Source organism: Neovison vison, chromosome 2, assembly GCF_020171115.1.
Source record: "Neovison vison isolate M4711 chromosome 2, ASM_NN_V1, whole genome shotgun sequence".
Classification (NCBI taxonomy): Eukaryota; Metazoa; Chordata; class Mammalia; order Carnivora; family Mustelidae; genus Neogale; species Neogale vison.
Window position 1 is genome coordinate 12,187,407 of NC_058092.1, and position 17,498 is coordinate 12,204,904.

Below are 17,498 nucleotides of genomic sequence, written 5' to 3' on the forward strand. Positions count from 1 at the left end.
CAAGACCCCTCTCCCCAGAGCCCTTGCTGCTTCAGGTGGCTGAATACCCCCTCTGGCCTCAGTTTCCCCACCTGACAAGTGAGCCTTCCTACCCTGATGTTCTAAGCTCTTTCTAGCCGGAAAGGGTTTAACTCGCACCACCTGCCCCTTCCACAGGCAGGAAATAAGACACAACGCCAGTAATAAAATAATGCCGAGCTCCACACTACAACTCTGCCCACGTCGTCCCATGGAAGCCCTGCAACAGCATTTTCAGAAGCGACACGTGAGGGACACAGCAATGAAGTGACTCGCCCACTCCGCGCAGCCAGGATGTGGTTGAGTCAGGGCTGAATCCAGTCCTGCTTCTACACTCCATGCTCTTAGGAAAAAGTCTGCTGTTCCTCAAAGTTTCTCAAAATGCTCTGGGGTGCTTATTAAAAAAAAAAAAAATCCACATGCCAGGCGGCACCCCCTTCCTGGCGCATCAGACTGGAGGCGGGACCTGGGAATCTGCATTTTCACCGGTTCCTTCAGCAGGGTAGAGAAGCTCCCCACCAAACCAGATCATCTCTGAAAATGCAGGAAAAAGGGTGAGGAGGAGTGTGGAACAGGAAGGAGGCGCCCAGGTCAATAACCCACATCTTTGCCTCCTCCACCTCTCAAAGCCCTGGTGGCCCAGCCAGAAGCCTGTGGGGACTTGCTCCCTTCGAGGGAGAAACTGACTCCCTCCATGCTGGGGGCGGAGCAACAGGTTTGTATGCAAATGATGGGTTCCTTCCGGCCAATTCTGAGCTCCCTGCTCTGGGAAAGGGCTGGGCTTCCAGGACTAGAACCAATGAGCTAGCACCCCGGGCTGAAGAGGCGGGGTCGGTGTCCTTTAAACCACAAGTCAAGGGATCTGTGGGGCAGTGTTGGGTTTGGTGGCCCAGGCCCAGTCCCAAGGCCAGCATGTCACTGCAGAGAATCGTGCGTGTGTCCCTGGAGCATCCCACCAGCGCCGTGTGTGTTGCTGGCGTGGAGACCCTCGTGGACATTTATGGGTAAGAGCCAGAGGCCTGGGGGTCTGCGGGCCGTTGGTGCTGAACCCCTTGATCTCTTCCCACAAGCTGTGCAGGGCTTCCTCGGGACGCAGGCCTGGCTTCGCTGCCCTCCCCCGAGTCAGGGGACTTGCAGTGGTTGAGCTCTAGTCCAGGGCCTTGGAGGGTGCTGGTGTCATGGGGGTTTGGGCACAGTGGAGGACCCTTGTAGGCTGGGTACATAAGAGTAGGAAGAGGTGTGTACCCCAGCCATGGTCCCCAAAGAGCATCAGTCATTTCTTTAGAAATCATTTATGCTTAGGTAGCACTTCCTGTGTGCCAGACACTGTTCGAGGCGTGGCAATCTCCTTGAATTTAATCCTTGAACTTAAACGCTTCAGTTTAACCTCACAACAACCTCTGAGCTAAGTTTGTTGTCAGCTTCATCTCATTTGATGGATGAGGAAACTGGCACAGAGAGGGCAAGCCATTTGCTCAGGTCACATAGTCACTAAGTGTCAGTGCCAAGATTCAAACCCATTCATGGTCAAGTGTCTTATGATTTTAGCTGTGTGCCACTTGAAGAGGAAGGATCTGGTTTCCTCCAGCCATTCAGAGCCCACCTGATAATGGCCCTATTGTATGCCCTGGCCATGTCTTTAAAGCCAGTGGCTGGAGGTAAGGCCCCACCTTCTCTCTCTCCCAGGAAGAAAAGGAGAGTTTGGGCAGGGTTTTAGGAACTGGGCTCTGGGAACCACTGGGGAGCTGGCTACGTAGCTTTTTGGGGAGACTCCAGGGTCCCAGCTCCAAGGCTGAGGATGCAGGTAGGAAGGGGATGGGGAAGAGAGAAGGCAGAACTGTGTCACCCTTCCCTTGTCACTGGTCTTGCACCCTCTCTGCAGACCAGGTTTTGAAACCTCAGCAGTACTGACGTGATAATTCCCAGCTGCAGAGGGTGTCCTATGCACTGGGAGATGCTGAGCAGTGCCCTCAACTTCTATGGACCAGATGCCCACGGCACATCCCCACTAGTGATAACCAAAAATGTCTCCAGACATTGCCAGTTGTGTCCTGTAAGGGGTGGGGAGAATCACACCCAGTTGAGAGCCAGTAACCTAGACTAAGACTTTAAACATTGGAGCAAACTTAGTCGGAAACAGAGATGGGGTTGGCCTCAGAGGGTTAGATGAGAAGGGGTGAGGGGCTGGTTATGGGAGGGAACCAAGTCTGGAGCAGACCTGGCCGAGCTAGGCATGGGGAGCTAAAGCTTGGCTGATGGTGGGTGGGCAGTGAGAAGTAGGAAGGGGATTTGGAGGAGGGGACAGCCACAGAGGCTGTACCAGGAGGAGTGACAAGGGAGGAAGGTGTCTGGCGCCACCCCCTCCTGTAGCACTGCGTGCCCATGGCCGTGACTCACCTGCGTTGGCTGCCTCATGCCCGTCGGGCAGATGTGCCTCCAGTTTGACCTGCCCGGGAGGCTCAGGGCCAGCTCCTCCCCTGCAGAGCTTCCTTAGACGTTGGAGGACGAATTGGGGCCACCAGAGGCAAAGGCAGCAGTGTCTTGCGGGTATGAGAATGGATGGGCCGTGTTGGGGTTCTCAGAGGAGACTGGGGGGGGACAGCCACAGAGTGCAGAGCAGAGCCTCAGGCACCCTCAGATGAAGGATTCTTGGACCGCTATGACCAGACCATCCTGGGGGAGGGGGAAGAGCTGCTGGTCCATTCATTCACACATTCATCAAGTATTTCTTTGAGGTCTAGCGTGGGCTGGGCACGGGGACACAGCGGTGAACAAGGAGCCGTGGTCCCTGCTCTCTGAAAATCCTGTCCCTTCAGAGTCCTATCAGAGGCTGGACCACCTTACGCTTGGTGGAAGGATTCCTGTCTTGCTAGGGGAGAGGGACTGGGTCAGCTCTATAGTCCCTCCCAGCTTGGAGATGTCGCAGCAATCCTGGTGCTCACACGGTGGGCCAAGGAAGGAAAGGGCAGTGGGTGTGCTGGCTCAGTCCTGGCTCTTCGATGACTTAGCAGCTGTCTGACTTCGGGAAAGTCACTTAACTTCTTGGAGTCTGTTTCTTCACCTGTAGGATGGACATGGTCCTATCAGCGATGATACTTAGAGACGACTCTGTACCAGGCACTGCCCGAAGTGCTTGGTGTTTAGTAACGAATTCTCCCAGTTCCATGAGGGGGGACTATCATCATCCCTGTTCTGTAGATGAGGAAACAGAGCCACAGAGAGGTTGAGTAACTCGCCCCATGTCACACAGCCTGTGAGGGGTGGTGGAGCCAGGCTGCAACCCAAACACGTTGACCTTCACTAAAGAGGACTCCGGGAAGGATTGAATGAGACTGTATGTTTGTGGAGCACATAGGTGATGCCGGGCCCGTGGTGGGCAGTCTATTATGGTGACTGCCACCACCTCCTCCATTACCACCACCTTCCCGTCCACCTCCTCCTCCTCCCCCTCCCTCTTCCCCTCCTTCTTTTTCTCCTTCCTCAACTTCTTCTCCTCCTCCTCCTCCTTCTTCATCATCATTTTAAGGCTCTGTCCCAGCCCTTCGGACAGCGGACAGCCTCAAGTGTCTCCACACCCGCCATCCACAAGATGGGTACAACCTCTAAACCCTACTGGGAGGAGGAGGCAATGAGAAAAGAGAAATGAACATAAGCCAAGCAGTCAGGGCAGGTTTTCTGGAGGAAGGGCCCCAACCAGAGCCTTGAAGGATGAGCACAGGCAAGACCATTGGGGTACTCTGTCTGTGGCAATGGACTGAACCCTGTCTTCTTGCCTTCCGTTGAGTGGGAACATGACCCTGACTTGTTAAGGGGGTTTTGGCTTCCTGAGCAGAGATTTCTAGGGGGAAAGGGAAGGGAGGTGTGCTGAACCTCTCTGGGGACACATGTGTAGCCAGGGTTGAAAACCACTGCCCTGGTTGGACAAGCTAACAACTCCTGTCCCCTCTTGCTCAGCAGAGACAGGTCAATGGAGTGAAAAGGCAGAGGGCACCTGGGGGCCAGGATTCCTGCATTTTAATCCTAGCTCAGTCATCCTTTGCTACCTCATCTTGAGCCACCTTCTGTTCTTCCTGGGCCTCAGTTTCCCCTCATGGCCCTGATGAGGCTGACATTGAACACTGGGTTGCATGCTTTGCTTATGGAGGTGTCTGAGCCCCCTCCCCAGTTTGACAAAGTGGCTCTCCATCTGCTACCCCCAGCTCGTGCTGTGTGAGAGCGCTGACCTGCCTGGGCAGAGCGGGGCCCTGGGAGGCTGGTGCATCGCCAAATCTCCCAATGACCTGGGCTTTAGGAAAAGGGTTCATGGGGCCACCATTTCTCAGGGGTACATTTTATCAGTGGAAGAATGTGAGACTAAGGAGGGGCCGTGGTCTTCTGACCCTGGTGATGGTGAGGCCAGAGGACTTGGGACCTGAGAACCTCGCTGAACAGGGAGGGGCCATGAGTACTGCCACCCAGAGCCCGAGCTGTCTGGGCCTTGATGTTCTCTACCCCGTGGGCCACGTCAGTGGGGACCATGGTGGTCATCTCGTCAACCTGTCTGTTTCAGCCACAAAGACCTTTCCCATCATTTTTGAAATGTCTGGTTTCGTTTTCCCAGAGGCCAAGACCCTGAGCCCATGAAAGGGGAGGATGGGTTTGGGTTTGGAGAGGAGCGGGAGTTGAGTCCCAGCTCCATCACCGACCCGCTGTGTGACTCTGGCCAGTCACCTGTCATCACTGGCCTTGTTCCCTCACCTGTACAGTGGGGATAATAGGACCGACAGTGTGTGGCTGTGGGGATACCTCTGTCACCATTGTCACCATCATCGTCCTCACCATTGAGGGATGACATAGAGCAAAAAGGAAGACCTGACTTGTCTTGATTTCCTAGGACAAGGTGGGCTCACCCTGAGACCTTCCCATGCTGCCCAGGGAGACAGCCCACCCTTAGCCATGGTTCTCAGACGTCACAGGGCATCAGTGTGGCTTGAAGGACAGGTTCTGGGGACCCTGCCAACAGCATAGCTGGGTCTGGACTGTGCATTTTCAATGGATAGGTCTGAGGTTGGCTACCGTGATGGTGACTAGTTGTCCTGGTTTGCCCAAGACCTTCTAGGCCTTCGCACTGGAAATCCTACTCTGCAGGACACACACGGTCTCTGACAAAACAGATCTGTTGGTCACAGTAGCATGCTTCCCCTCCCCCTTTGTCAAGTGGGCTTGTAGGGCCTGCAGGTGGGCCCCTGGGCTGGCCAGAGCTGCTCAGTGCGGCGAAGGGCCTCAGCCCGTCCCGTGTGTGGACAGCCTCAGTGAGGGAAAGCTGGGCTGGGCCTGGGGCACGGTCTAGAGCAGCACGCTGGCAGCCCGGGGTGGACAGGCTGGAGGAAATTTTGTCCTGCTGAGCCTCTGGCTTCTTCCCCTGCCCTCCACAAGATGGGAAATCCAGACCCTCCTGTACCTGATGCAGGCTCTTCTCTCAGACGCCACCGTTTTGATCTTCTTAACAGCTTCCCTGATGGGGCATGAGCACTGGACTGGGGGAGTCTGGAGCCCTACCTTCTAGTCCCTTCTCTTCTGGGCCTCAGTTTCCCTGGAGTGAAGTAAGGCATGGGTTCATGTGCCTTTAACTTTCACTTGTCTCAAGTGTTTTACATGCACTGACTCCTTTAATCTCTACTTTATAGACGGAGACACTGAGGCAGAGGGAGACCAAGCCTCTCCCTCAAGGTCACATACCTAGTGGGTGGTAGGGCGGATTTGGACCCAGCTCGCCCACGCCCACAGGCTTAACCCCCTCACCTCAGCTCCAAGGTGTTGCCCCTCCTGATCAAGAACTTTTGCTGGCTCCCCATGATAGCCTGAGTTTACCCTTGACCTCCTAAGGCTTCACTGTGAAAGTAATTCCCCTCAGATGTTTCTCCTCCTTGTCGTTGGTTCCCCTGCCTCTCTCCAGGAAGCTGCCCCCCAGGCCCCCCAGTCCACCCTCTCAACCTGCCTCTGTCTGCTCATTTCCCGTTTCATAATTTACTTGACTATCACTCTTCCCCCATCTCGGATGGGCGTTTTTCCAAGCCTTTCCCATTATCTCATCTGAGCCTTGCAATTGCCTGTGAGGTTGACCAAATGGGTGTCATCATTCCACTTTGTACGGAGGCTGGGTAATTTCTCAGGGTCACCTGGCTTATGTGCGACCCAGCCCAGTCTAGAATCTGACTCTTGACTCTGGTCCTGGCACCACTGGGCTCTCAGCATCTTCCCCCCAGGCCTGGCAGGATCTTCATCGGATCCCTGGTGCCTCATACAGGGAGGTACCCCAAACCCAGGGGCTGGGGCGGGGGAGCTGGGTGGGGTCCCATACCAGAAGGATCATCAAGCTGTTCATCTCAAGCTCACGGGCACCCAGGGTCGAAGCAGCAGTTTGGGTGGGGTTGGGAGGGTTTCATGGAGAGTGTATAAGCCTCCTGGGGAGCTGGAGGCCAGGTGACTCAGGGAGTGGGGCTGAGGGTGCCCCCTGTAGTGGGGTGGGGGGCCCTTCATACCCAGTCTGTCTCCATGCGTCTCTGTCTTTCTGGCTCTCCATCTCTCTGGGTTTTTCTACATCTCTTTGTCTTTCTCTGTCTCTGTCTTTCTCTGTCTCTGTGCCCCCATGCCTCTCTGTCCAGATTCTTTATGTCCCATGATGGGCCTGGCTCCCACACCCAGGGCACAACAGGACCCAGGGTACCACCAGCCCTGGAAATTACAGGCTTTGGGAATAGGGTTGCCAGATAAAATCCAGGATGCCTAGTTAAATCTGAAATTCAGATAATTAATATTTTTTTATTGTAAGCTTGTCCCAAATATCGCATGGGACGTCCTTAGACTAAAATAACTATTCGTTGTTTATCTGAAATCTGGGTTCTGCTGGGTGTTCTCTATTTATGTTTGCTAAATCTAGCAGCCCTCCTTGGGCGGAGAAGCAGGTGTGCTGGCCCCGCCTCGCTGGTGAGGACACCTGGGAGGGACGCGCACTGGGCTGGGACCCGCCTCATGAAGTGGAACTTGGGCTTGGCTTATTTCTAGTGAAGAGGGTGTATTGAAGGAGGTCTTCTCTCCTCCCAGTGGGGCAGAGAAGGGGAAAGGGCCTGGAGTCGAATCGCTGGCTGTGCTAATGTGGGGAAGTCTCTTGCTCGTCCTGAGCCTCTATTTCCCCAGGTGTAAGTGGGAGTAATAATCCCTCCTCCCAGGGCCACAGTGAGGATGAAATAAATGCTGGTTGGAAGGGATCAGCCAGGCCTGCCCCGGTGAGCGTGCTGGGTATGGGGGCCTCGGGGGCTAGGGTTATCGTGATTACTCTTGGGGAGGTGGTGGGTGAGAATATGGATTCAGGAACCAGAAGGCTTGGGCCTTGCCACTTACTAGCTCCATGACCTTGGACGGTTTACTTAACCTCAGTTTCCCTATCTGTAAAGTGGGAGACAATGGTAGTCTGCGTCTCCTAGGTTTATTGAAAGGATTACGTGATGTAATAGACCTAAGAACCTGGCACCGGGCTAGCATATAGCCAGAGCTCAACAAATGTCCGCTCCTGTTATCCCCCAAGCACATGTGTATGCTGCTTCCTCCAGGAAGCCTTCTGGTCCCTCTGGCTCATAGTGGCCTGTCCCTACATGGGATTCCACTGACCACTAACTTCCTGGCCATAAGCCCCATCTGGCTGCCCCGGACAGGCCTGTTTTTAACTCCCCGATGGGATGGAAGTTTCTGGGGCAGTGGGGAGAGCAGTGGGTCTATCTGCCTCAGTCCGGCAATGCCTCTGGGCACGGTGGGCACCCCAGGCACCCCACAGACAATCAGAGGGTGAACAGACTGATTCCAAACAGGACTCCGGACTAGCTGGAGGTGGGGTGGGGGACATGCAGTCCCAGGGCCAAATGACATAGACTTTTTAACTGTGCAGATAATGACTGGTTGTTTGACTGAATCTGGCCCAGTTTCCCAGGTGACACTGCAGCGCCACGGAGAAGCAGGGGCTCTGGGTCAGAGACGCAAGGCAAACCTGGCTGTGCCATTCAATGTTGTGTGATCTTGGGCTCGGTACTTGATCTCTCTGAGCCTCAGTTTCTAACCTTTGCATTGGAGATGGTACCACTCACTTTGCAGACTTGTAAGAATAAAAGGAGCCAGGAACTACAAGGCACTTGGCACATGGTGGGCACGCCACAAGATTTACTGCCCTTCCCTAGAGAACACCCAGAGGACATCTCACCCGCTAAAGAGGGATGCATTGGGACCTCGAGGGGGAGACTTCTCTTAAAGCCATGGTCTTAGAGTTGCACTGGGGTCCATTTGCTGACTGGTGTCCCCTGAGCTCCTCGTGCCCAGCTTGGCACCGGGGGATTATAAAGTACTCAATTGGGTCCTAACTTTCAAAAAGCTTGTGGTTTTGTTGGGAGTTAAAATAACTCACAAGGGAAATGTTAATGAACACAGAACCTGGGAATTGGAGATTGTGAATGCATTCGTGCGGGGTCCAGGCTTCACTCCCAGGAGCTTGCTGTGGGGATCTGAGAAGATTGGGGCAGTCAGGGAGGGCTTCCTGGAGGAAGCAAGAGTTTGAGCCAAAGCTCAAGCATCTGAAGAGCTATTGCATCCCTCTAGAACTTCCCATGGCTTCTTGTCCTTCCCAGGTCGGTACCTGAGGGCACAGAGATGTTCGAGGTCTATGGGACCCCCGGCGTGGACATCTACATCTCTCCTAGTGTGGAGAGGGGCCGGGAACGTGCGGACACCAGGCGGTGGCATTTTGATACGGGGTTGGAGATCATCGTGGTCATGAACTCACCCAGCAACGACCTCAATGACAGTCATGTGAGCAGGACCCCTGGTCCAAGATGGGGGGGATGGGACCATGATCTAGCTCCACAAGGGCCAGCACCCTCTATTTACCCAGATGGCAGGGTAGCGTGATGGGTAAGTACCTGCCCCTGGAACTAGCCAGCCCTGCAGCTTACAGACATAAACTGTGTGTCTGCTGGCAAGGCACATCAGCCCTCTGGACCTCGGTTTCCCCCTCTGTAAAATGGGGATGATCACAGCACCTTTCCTCCTGCTGTTGGTGTAGGGTGGAACATGAGTCAACATGGGCTCCTTTTCTTGTTTCCCAAGACTCCGGTGAAGGGAGGTGTCCCCATTTCTCTGGGTCAGGCTTCAGTTTCCCTATCTACAGGCTGAGGGTTGATTAGGAGATCTCTGCCACCCTGAATGAAGGAGAGAAAGCAGAAATGGGGGATACCAGTGACGGGGAGACTCCCTTCTACAAGGTGCCTCACCTCCTAATCCACCTGCTCCCTGACTTCCTTCCCTGCTCAGGCAGGTAACTTCCCTTCCTCTCCTCATTCAGCCACCAAAGGTGAGTTTAACAAGCCCCAGCTGTAGGCAGGGTTCTGGCCTCAGGGCAGGGGGCATTTAAAAGAGGAAAGAAATGGGGTGGCCCTGGAGCTTGGCCCAGGTGATGCCCCCTTAAAGGGGTCATGGGAAGTAGCTTGTTACGCAGGAGTGACAGGTTTCCACTCCACGTCAGGGGCGGTGTTGCAAAAAACTGACCTTTTAACGACCACTGACCTTATGCCACACCCTGGACAGCCATGACCTCACACAGGCCTCACAGCAGCTGCGAGAGGCAGGGTCTGATCTCCTTCCCATCGGTGGGGCCGCCAAGGTTCCGAGTAGCTGTGTTCTGCACAGAACTGCCTGGTATCTGGGGGGCAGGTTCCCTTCATCACCCCCTCGTCTTTTCCCACCCACGTATCTGAGATGAGCCCCTCCACGGAGCTCTGTGATGCAGGTGGACAGGTAAATGAACTCATTTTACAGATAAGGAAACCAAAACCACTTACCCAAAGTCAGCAGATCTAGTGAGTAGCAAAGTTGGTGAGCTTCAGGATAGAGTCCCTGGGGCAGGGCAAGAGAACCAGCCAGCCAGTGAGCGGCCCCTCCTGGGAACCCTGCCAAGCTGGGGCCCATGTGGATGCCAAAGACCAAAGGAACTGAGGAGGGTCGGAGAGTCCTGCCCCTCCCCTCCCCCCATCTTTGTCCTGGATCCAGGTAACTGTGTGCCTGAGACCACTGAGCCCCAACTCAGGCTTGACAGTTGGGGGTCAGTGATTGCAGGATTTAGGGGTTCGCAGCACTGAGGGGTGAATGGTCCCTGTAAGATCCTGAGCCTTCTGACAGAGCTGAGGGACCCCCATCAGGAGCGACCGTGCAAGCAGAGAACAGTGGGTTGAAGGATCTTTGACACGTGGGCCTGAAGCTGTGTTCTCATCAGTCATTGTCAGACCAGCCTTTAACAGCTATCGGGGCTTGCCGTGGCCAAGCACGGCGCCGAGCATGTCACCCACCTTCCTTCTTTGATGGTCACAGCCTACAATCAACCCTCTGCGGTAGGGACTATTATTATCCCTACTTTACAGCAGGGGACATTGAGGCCCGGAGAGGGCTAGTGACTCTTCCCAGGATAGTCACAAGTGGTGGATCCGGAATCCGAGCCCAGAGCTTTGGAGCAGCTCACACGATGCCGCCTGCCCTCTATGAACAGTAGCAGGCATGTCTGGGGCCCTTCCTATGGGGTCAGTCTGGTACGTGCATTGTTTCTAAGCGGCACTATAATCCTCTGTGGGCAGCAGGGACCCATATGCTTGCTGTTCTGCAGATGAGGAAAAGAGACAGCTCAGAAAGGTGAGGGACCTCAGCCAAAGTCAAAGAACCCAGAGGTGCTGGGCTCAAGACCAAGCCTATCTGAATCCCCCAGATAAGAGAGGGTCCCTAAACCCTACCCAGTCAGAGACCTCCTCAGTTTATGAGCAGCAAAACAGAAATCCAAAGGGGAGCAGGGGCTTGTCCAAGACACACGGTAGTCATTGGCAGCACTAGGGCCCGGGTCTCCAGGGAATCCCTCAAAAATGGTCCCATTTTACAGATGGGCCAAACAAGGCATGGAAAAATAAATGGCACAGAGATTAACAGAAGAGTTGGGTTGGTAAACTCAATTTCAGTGCACAGAGCTTCCTGAGACCCTCTTTCTGTCCTGCCAGATCCCCCAAGACCTATCCTTTGGGGTGGGAGATATTGGCTTCTGCCAGCTTGACTCTAAGCCCATTTCTCTACAGGTTCAGATTTCCTACCATTCCAGCCATGAGCCCCTGCCCCTGGCCTATGCGGTGCTCTACCTCACCTGTGTTGGTAAGTTGGGGCCCATGCAAGGGCCTGGGCCAAGGGTGGGGGGTGGCTGGGAATGACAAGGAACAGGGGTCTTTTTACAAACATCAGCTCATTTTATTTTAAAAATTCAAATAAGGGTATATTTTTAAAAATTCTAATGGGATAAAAGAGTATATATATGGAAAAGTAAGCTTCCCTTTCTCCCGAACTAAGACTTCCAGTTCCCCAAGCCCAGCATCCTTCTAGAGATCTTCTGTGCTTGTGCAGGTGGACACAGGCATGCCTATACACTCCCTCCTTTTGGAAGCAAAGGGAGACATAGTCCAGGCCTGGACCTTGCTTTTCCACCTTAAAATTTTTGTGCCAGTTGAACACAAATTGACACGTAAACTCTGTGCATAGTAACTCAAATTGATTAAACAATAAAGGAAAAGGTAGATAACATGAATGAACAGGTGGGGAATTTCAACAGAGAGATAAAAACTATAAGGTGTCAAATTGAAATGCTAGAACTAAAAATCATGGTAACAGATTTTTTAAAAAATGCTCCTGATGGTAGACTTGACACAGCTGGAGAGAGGATCAGTGAACTTGAAGATAGGGCAATGATAAATTAGACTGTACTAAATTTTAAAACTTTTACACAACAGAAGACAAGCAAAAAGTCAAACTTTTTGGGGTGCTTAGGTGGCTCAGTGGATTGGGCCGCTGCCTTCGGCTCAGGTCATGGTCCCAGGGTTCTGGGATTGAGCCCTGCATCGGGCTCTCTGTTTGGCGGGGAGCCTGCTTCCTCCTCTCTGCCTGCCTCTCTGCCTGCTTGTGATCTCTCTCTGTCAAATAAATAAATAAAATCTTTAAAAAAAAAAAAAAGTCAAACTATGGTGCTGCCTGGATAGCTCAGTCCATAGAGCACATGAATCTTGAACTCAGGGTTGTGAGTTCAAGCGACACCTTGGGCACAGAGCTTACATTAAACCAAAAGGGGGGGAAAGTCCGATTATGGACTGCAAGAAGAAATTTGCAATGCATACAGCTGATTTGGTACACATAGATTATGGAGTACTCCAATCAATAGGAAAAAAACATGAACTAACAAAACAGGCAAAGACTATGAACAAACAATTCACAGAAGAGAAAGTCTCAGTGACCAGAACCAAAATAGAAAGATGCTTAATACTTAGCATTGCCAAGGATGTGGAATTGGGAGCTCCTGGATGGTGGGTGGGAGTTTGCATGGGTACGAGCACCTGCAAAGCACTTAGCAAGAAAGCTGAAAATGCTCTGTCTGCAGAAGGCATTGTTAGAGGCAAAATATGCATTATTGGACTTGTGCCAGACTCCTGGGAACCCCATAGTGACTCACGCTCTGTCTTCCCCTTACAGACATCGCTCTGGATTGTGACCTGAACTGTGAGGGCAGGCAGAATAGGAGCTTTGTGGACAAGGTAGGGTGACTCAACCTGGACCCAGAAAGGGGCATGGAGATTAGCATTGACCTAGGCTGGGTTAGGAGGGGCAAAGCCATTACAGGTATCCCCCTGCCTCCTACCTGGTGCCAAGGTCGGAAATGGGAAGCAGGCATGGCTGGGGGTATTCTTTCACCAGGAGGAAAATCATTACCAAGAATTATCAAGCATATACATGCCCAGGACTGGGCTACGCCTTGCTTTATGGGGAAAGTCCTTCTGGAATGTCAGTCTAGCTCAGGGGTCGCAAACTTTTTCTATAAAAGTGAGATAGTAAATATCTTAGGCATTGCAAAGTGTCTCTGTTGCAAATCTTCAGTTCTGCCATTGTAGTGTGAAAGAGCTGTAGTCAATTCAATGGATCTGACTATTCCAATAAAACTTTATTTAGAAAAACTGGCACCGGGCCAGAGGTGGCCCCTGTCCTGGCATGCCAATCTTCTGATCTAGGCGAAAGGGGAACTCTGCCAAATATGAGGCTGTGGGCTGAACTGTTGTGGCACTCAACGCATTGGGAGATCTTAGCAGAAGGTCCAAGTGGGCTGTGTGAACAAGGAAGACTTCCTTTGAAGTCTGCTTGAACTAGGCTCTAAAGCGATGCAAGAGGGAGGGGATTCCAGGTGGAGGGACGAGCGGGAGCCAAGGCCTGGAGCCGGGAACAGATCTGTAATCAGGGAGTTGCTGAGAAATAGGACATGGGCCCAAGACACACTGCATTTGGCCATGAAAGACCTCTCTGTAGTTTGGAAATGCTGGTGTGGGCAGTCTGGGGCCACAGCCGTGTCTGGTGCAGGAAGTGCATCCGTGGGCATGTACCTGTCCTCACAGGGAGGGCAAGGAGGAGGAGACCGGGGTCAGGAGGCTGGCCAGCAGGTTGCTGGGCGGGGGCAGAGGACAGTTGTCAGCCCCATCACAAATTATGCTTTGCCATTGGCAGCGGGATTGGGTCTGGGGGCCTGGCGGGTACGGAGCCATCCTGCTGGTGAACTGCGACAGGGACAATCTGAACTGTTACGACCAGGACAACCGAGACCAGCAGGTGCGCTGCCTGCAAGGTAAGGGGGTGCCCCGGGTCACTGCTCAGTTACCCCGTAGGTCGCACTGGAGGGAGCACCGGGGGCCAGAGTTCCAGCTCCCAGACACACTTTGATGTCACTCAAAACCTGCCTCACGCTGGCAGCTAACCCCTCCCAGCCTGTCTGTGGTGGATCCAAAGCTTCCTATCCGCACCCCAAATCCAGCCTCCCCACCAGGCACCCCAGGCCTGCATTTCAGGATGCCCCACGTCCTAAGTCAGTCCCGCACTGCGCACAGCAGCCCCGTGAGGAAGACCACAATAGTGGCCTGGAGAGCGGGCAGTCACAGTTTCTCTGGAATGTGGGCACATCTGTCCCTCCTTTCAGACTGGGGAGCACTGAGGCTTGGGGAGGGAGGGGCCTGCCTGGTTTCAGCAGGGAGTGATGCTTGGACTGAGACCAGACTCTCGGCTGCCTGCCACCCGGGTGGCCTACCTACCGCACGCTTCTCACCTGTCCCCGGGCTCAGGGCAGGCCGCTCTGCACTTGCCGTTGCTCTGGGCAGGTGAGGGAGCGGAGGCCCAGAGAGGATCAGACACATTCGCGTGGCACACGCTTCAGATGTCCTCATGGTTTGCTCTTGACGGTTTCTAGCATTTTCACAGGCTGGGCAGAGCCGGGGCTCAGAGACCCAAATCTTGGCACCCTCTGCCCCGGGAGGGGGGTGTGTGGTGGGCAGGAGGAGAAGACACGGAGTGTCAGGGCCCCATGGAGTTGCTGCCCTCTCTGGTTCCACAGACCTGGAAGACATGTCCGTCATGGTCCTGAGGACCCAAGGCCCTGCTGCCCTCTTCGATGACCACAGACTCATCCTCCACACTTCCAGCTATGATGCCAAGTGGGCACGGGTCTTCCATGCCTGCGGTGAGTTCATGCCCATCCTCTCCCCCTGTGCCCACTGCCTGGGGTGGGGGGGTGTCTCAGTTTCCCCACCTTGGACAAGAGGGCAGGCTCTGCTCTGGCTTCCAGCCTGCCCTGGAGGGCAAGGAAACATGGTCAGATGGGGAAACTCTGAAACAGGTGGGCTGGTGTCCCCACACAGCTATGGCCCAGGGTCGTTTGATTGGATAAATTAAAATACATTCAGGGGCACCTGGGTGGCTCAGTCAGTTAAGCCCCTGCCCTTAGCTCAGGTCATGATCTCAGGGTCCTGGGATCAAGCCCCAAGTCATGCACCCTGCTTAGCGGGGAGTCTGCTTCTGCCTCTCCCTATGCCCCTCCCCCTCAAATAAATAAATAATATCTTAAATAGACATATTTTAAAATATAATTTAAGCCTGTTTGGTAATTCTTATCAAAACTTTCAAACACACAGAAAAGTAGAGAGAACAGTGATGATCCCTTGGACGTCAGTCACTCAGATTCAATAGTTACCACTGTTCGCTGCTCTTGCTTTCTCTGTATTGTAAAGCCACTCCCTGACACCATGGCTATTGTCCCTGCAGCATTTAGCATGCATCTCCCCCCAAAACCAATGACCATTGTTCTACAGAGCCACAGTATGAGCAAGGACATAAAATCCCTTTTAAAGATACAAATGCATACAAGTAATAAAATGCTCGTTTTTGAAAAGCTCAAAGAAGGGGCGCCTGGGTGGTGCAGTGGGGTGGGCGTCGACTCTTGGTTTGGGCTCCGGTCGTGACCTCAGTGTCCTGAGATCAAGCCCCACATCTGGCTCCACGTTCAGTGAGGAGCTTGCTTGTGATTCTCTCTCTCCCTCTGCTCTCTGCCCCTCCCCCCACTCACACACGTGGACTCTCTCTAAAATAAATCTTTTTAAAAAATTTAAAAGACCAAACAAGATAGAAGCATATAAGGTAAAAAATGAGAGTTCCTCATCCCTACCCCTAAACCTGACTTTTGAAAATGCGTTCACTGTTAACGATTCGCTATGTGTTCTTCCTGACTTTTCTCCGTAGGCATCAAACGTGCATGCGTGTGTGTGCACGTGTGTGTGCATGTGTATGTGTGGTGGACATTCCTTTCTGAACAAACGCAGCTCTGCCTCGGTCTTTTGCACAGCTGCGTGGTATTCTGGAGCACGGGCGTGCTGTCGCTCACCCGCTCCCCTGAGCACACGGCGGTTCTCGGTGTTCTGATTTGACCACAGCATAGGTTCCTCAAGGGCAGGGGTCTTGCTCCCGGCTGTATCCTGAGCCTGGAACTGGCCTCCTAGGTGCACAGTAGGTGCTCAGTAAATACTTGTTCAATGACTAAACAGCATGAATACCCTTATTCATGTATTTGTAGCAAAGACACCTAGAAGTGGGATTGCTCATTAGGAGTAGAGGTTCCTTTGCAAGACGCTGCTGGGCTGTCCTCCAGAAGGTCTGAACAGGCATCTTAGAAAGGAATGGCCTTTCCACTGGCTCGCCCACACTGGGGATCAAGAATCTTCTCTCCTTCGCTGATGGGAGGGCAGAGATGGGGGCTGCTCTCTGGCATGTGAGGTTGGCCCAGCTCCTCCTGCGTCCCTCGTGCTCTGTGGGCCCACCTAGAGGTCACAGCCATCCCTCCTGTCCTCTCCCAGGTCCTGAAGACTCGTGCGAGGCCTACAGGCATGTGCTGGGCCAGGATAAGGTGTCCTACGAGGTGCCCCGCTCCCATGGGGACGAGGAACGCTTCTTTGTGGAGGGCCTCTCGTTCCCCGACGCCAGGTTCACGGGGCTCCTCTCCTTCCACATCACCCTGTTAGATGATTCCAACGAGGTGAGGGCTGGCCGGGGCAGAGAGGGTGAGAGAGGGCTCCATCCCCAGGAGAGATGGGCACCAAGGGTGTGGAGGACCCCAGACCTCTTGACCTCCCCAACCCCTGCTGCAGCCCCTCTGGAAAGGAAGAGATGCCAGGGGCATCAGCCAGGCCTCTGGACTCCAAGGTCAGTGCTCTTCCCCATCTGCCATCTTCTGCTGTAGGATTTCTCTGAATCCCCGATCTTCACGGACACCGCGGTCTTCCGCGTGGCGCCCTGGATTATGACGCCCAGCACCCTGCCGCCGCTGGAGGTGTACGTGTGCCGGTGAGTGTGGGAGGCAGGTGTGAGTGGGTGTCCTTCGGAGGCTGGCGGTCCCTCCTGTCTCCACACCTGGCTCGGTCCTGAGCCGTGCTGCCTGGGCTCGTCCGCAGTGTGAGGAACAACACGTGTTTCGTGGACGCGGTGGCGGAGCTGGCCAGGAAGGCTGGCTGCAAGCTGACCATCTGCCCACAGGACGAGAACCGCAATGACCGCTGGATCCAGGTACCGGGACTGCCGGGCAGTGTCCAGCTAGGACGCTGTTGGCACCGTGGAGGGAGAGGCTGGCCCAGCCTAACTGGGGGCGGGGCTGGGGGGTAGGGTTGCTTGTGGATATCTAGAAGGACCTGGGGGCTGTGACTGTCCTCCCCAGGGCACTCCTTTTTCTTACTATAGACCTAGAGCTCCCTCCCTCTCCCTAGAACTTTCTAGAGACCCAGGCACACACTGACACTGGATTGAACCTGCATTCACCCACAGGATCTGGGTTAGGCACGGGGCTGGCCCTGAATGGGATGGTGGAGGTGTGGGACACAATCCCTGCCCTCAGCAGCCCAGCCCTATGGTTCCCCATGGAAGGCAACTTTGTCCTCCAAGGGACGTTTAGCAGTACCTGCATAAATGGCTGTCACCCTGACGATGCTACTGGCTTCTAGTGGGTAGAGCTCGGAGCTGCTGCTATGTGTCCTACAGTGAATGCACAGCCCCACAGCAAAGAATTGTCCGGCCCCAAGGACCATGAG

General features: G+C 54.0%; 1 protein-coding gene across 1 annotated transcript in view; it reads left to right on the plus strand.

Annotated features, from left to right (window-relative positions):
- The first annotated feature begins 913 nt into the window (after positions 1-913).
- PADI3 (peptidyl arginine deiminase 3) overlaps positions 914-17,498 on the plus strand; it is a 29,080-nt gene continuing 12,495 nt past the window's right edge. The window contains exons 1-9 of the mRNA XM_044237268.1: positions 914-1,022; positions 8,670-8,850; positions 11,151-11,223; positions 12,586-12,647; positions 13,606-13,723; positions 14,483-14,608; positions 16,275-16,453; positions 16,658-16,761; positions 16,869-16,980. Of these exons, the coding sequence (XP_044093203.1) occupies positions 931-1,022; positions 8,670-8,850; positions 11,151-11,223; positions 12,586-12,647; positions 13,606-13,723; positions 14,483-14,608; positions 16,275-16,453; positions 16,658-16,761; positions 16,869-16,980 (1,047 nt within the window). The 5' untranslated portion in view covers positions 914-930. The remainder of the gene's footprint in view (positions 1,023-8,669; positions 8,851-11,150; positions 11,224-12,585; positions 12,648-13,605; positions 13,724-14,482; positions 14,609-16,274; positions 16,454-16,657; positions 16,762-16,868; positions 16,981-17,498) is intronic.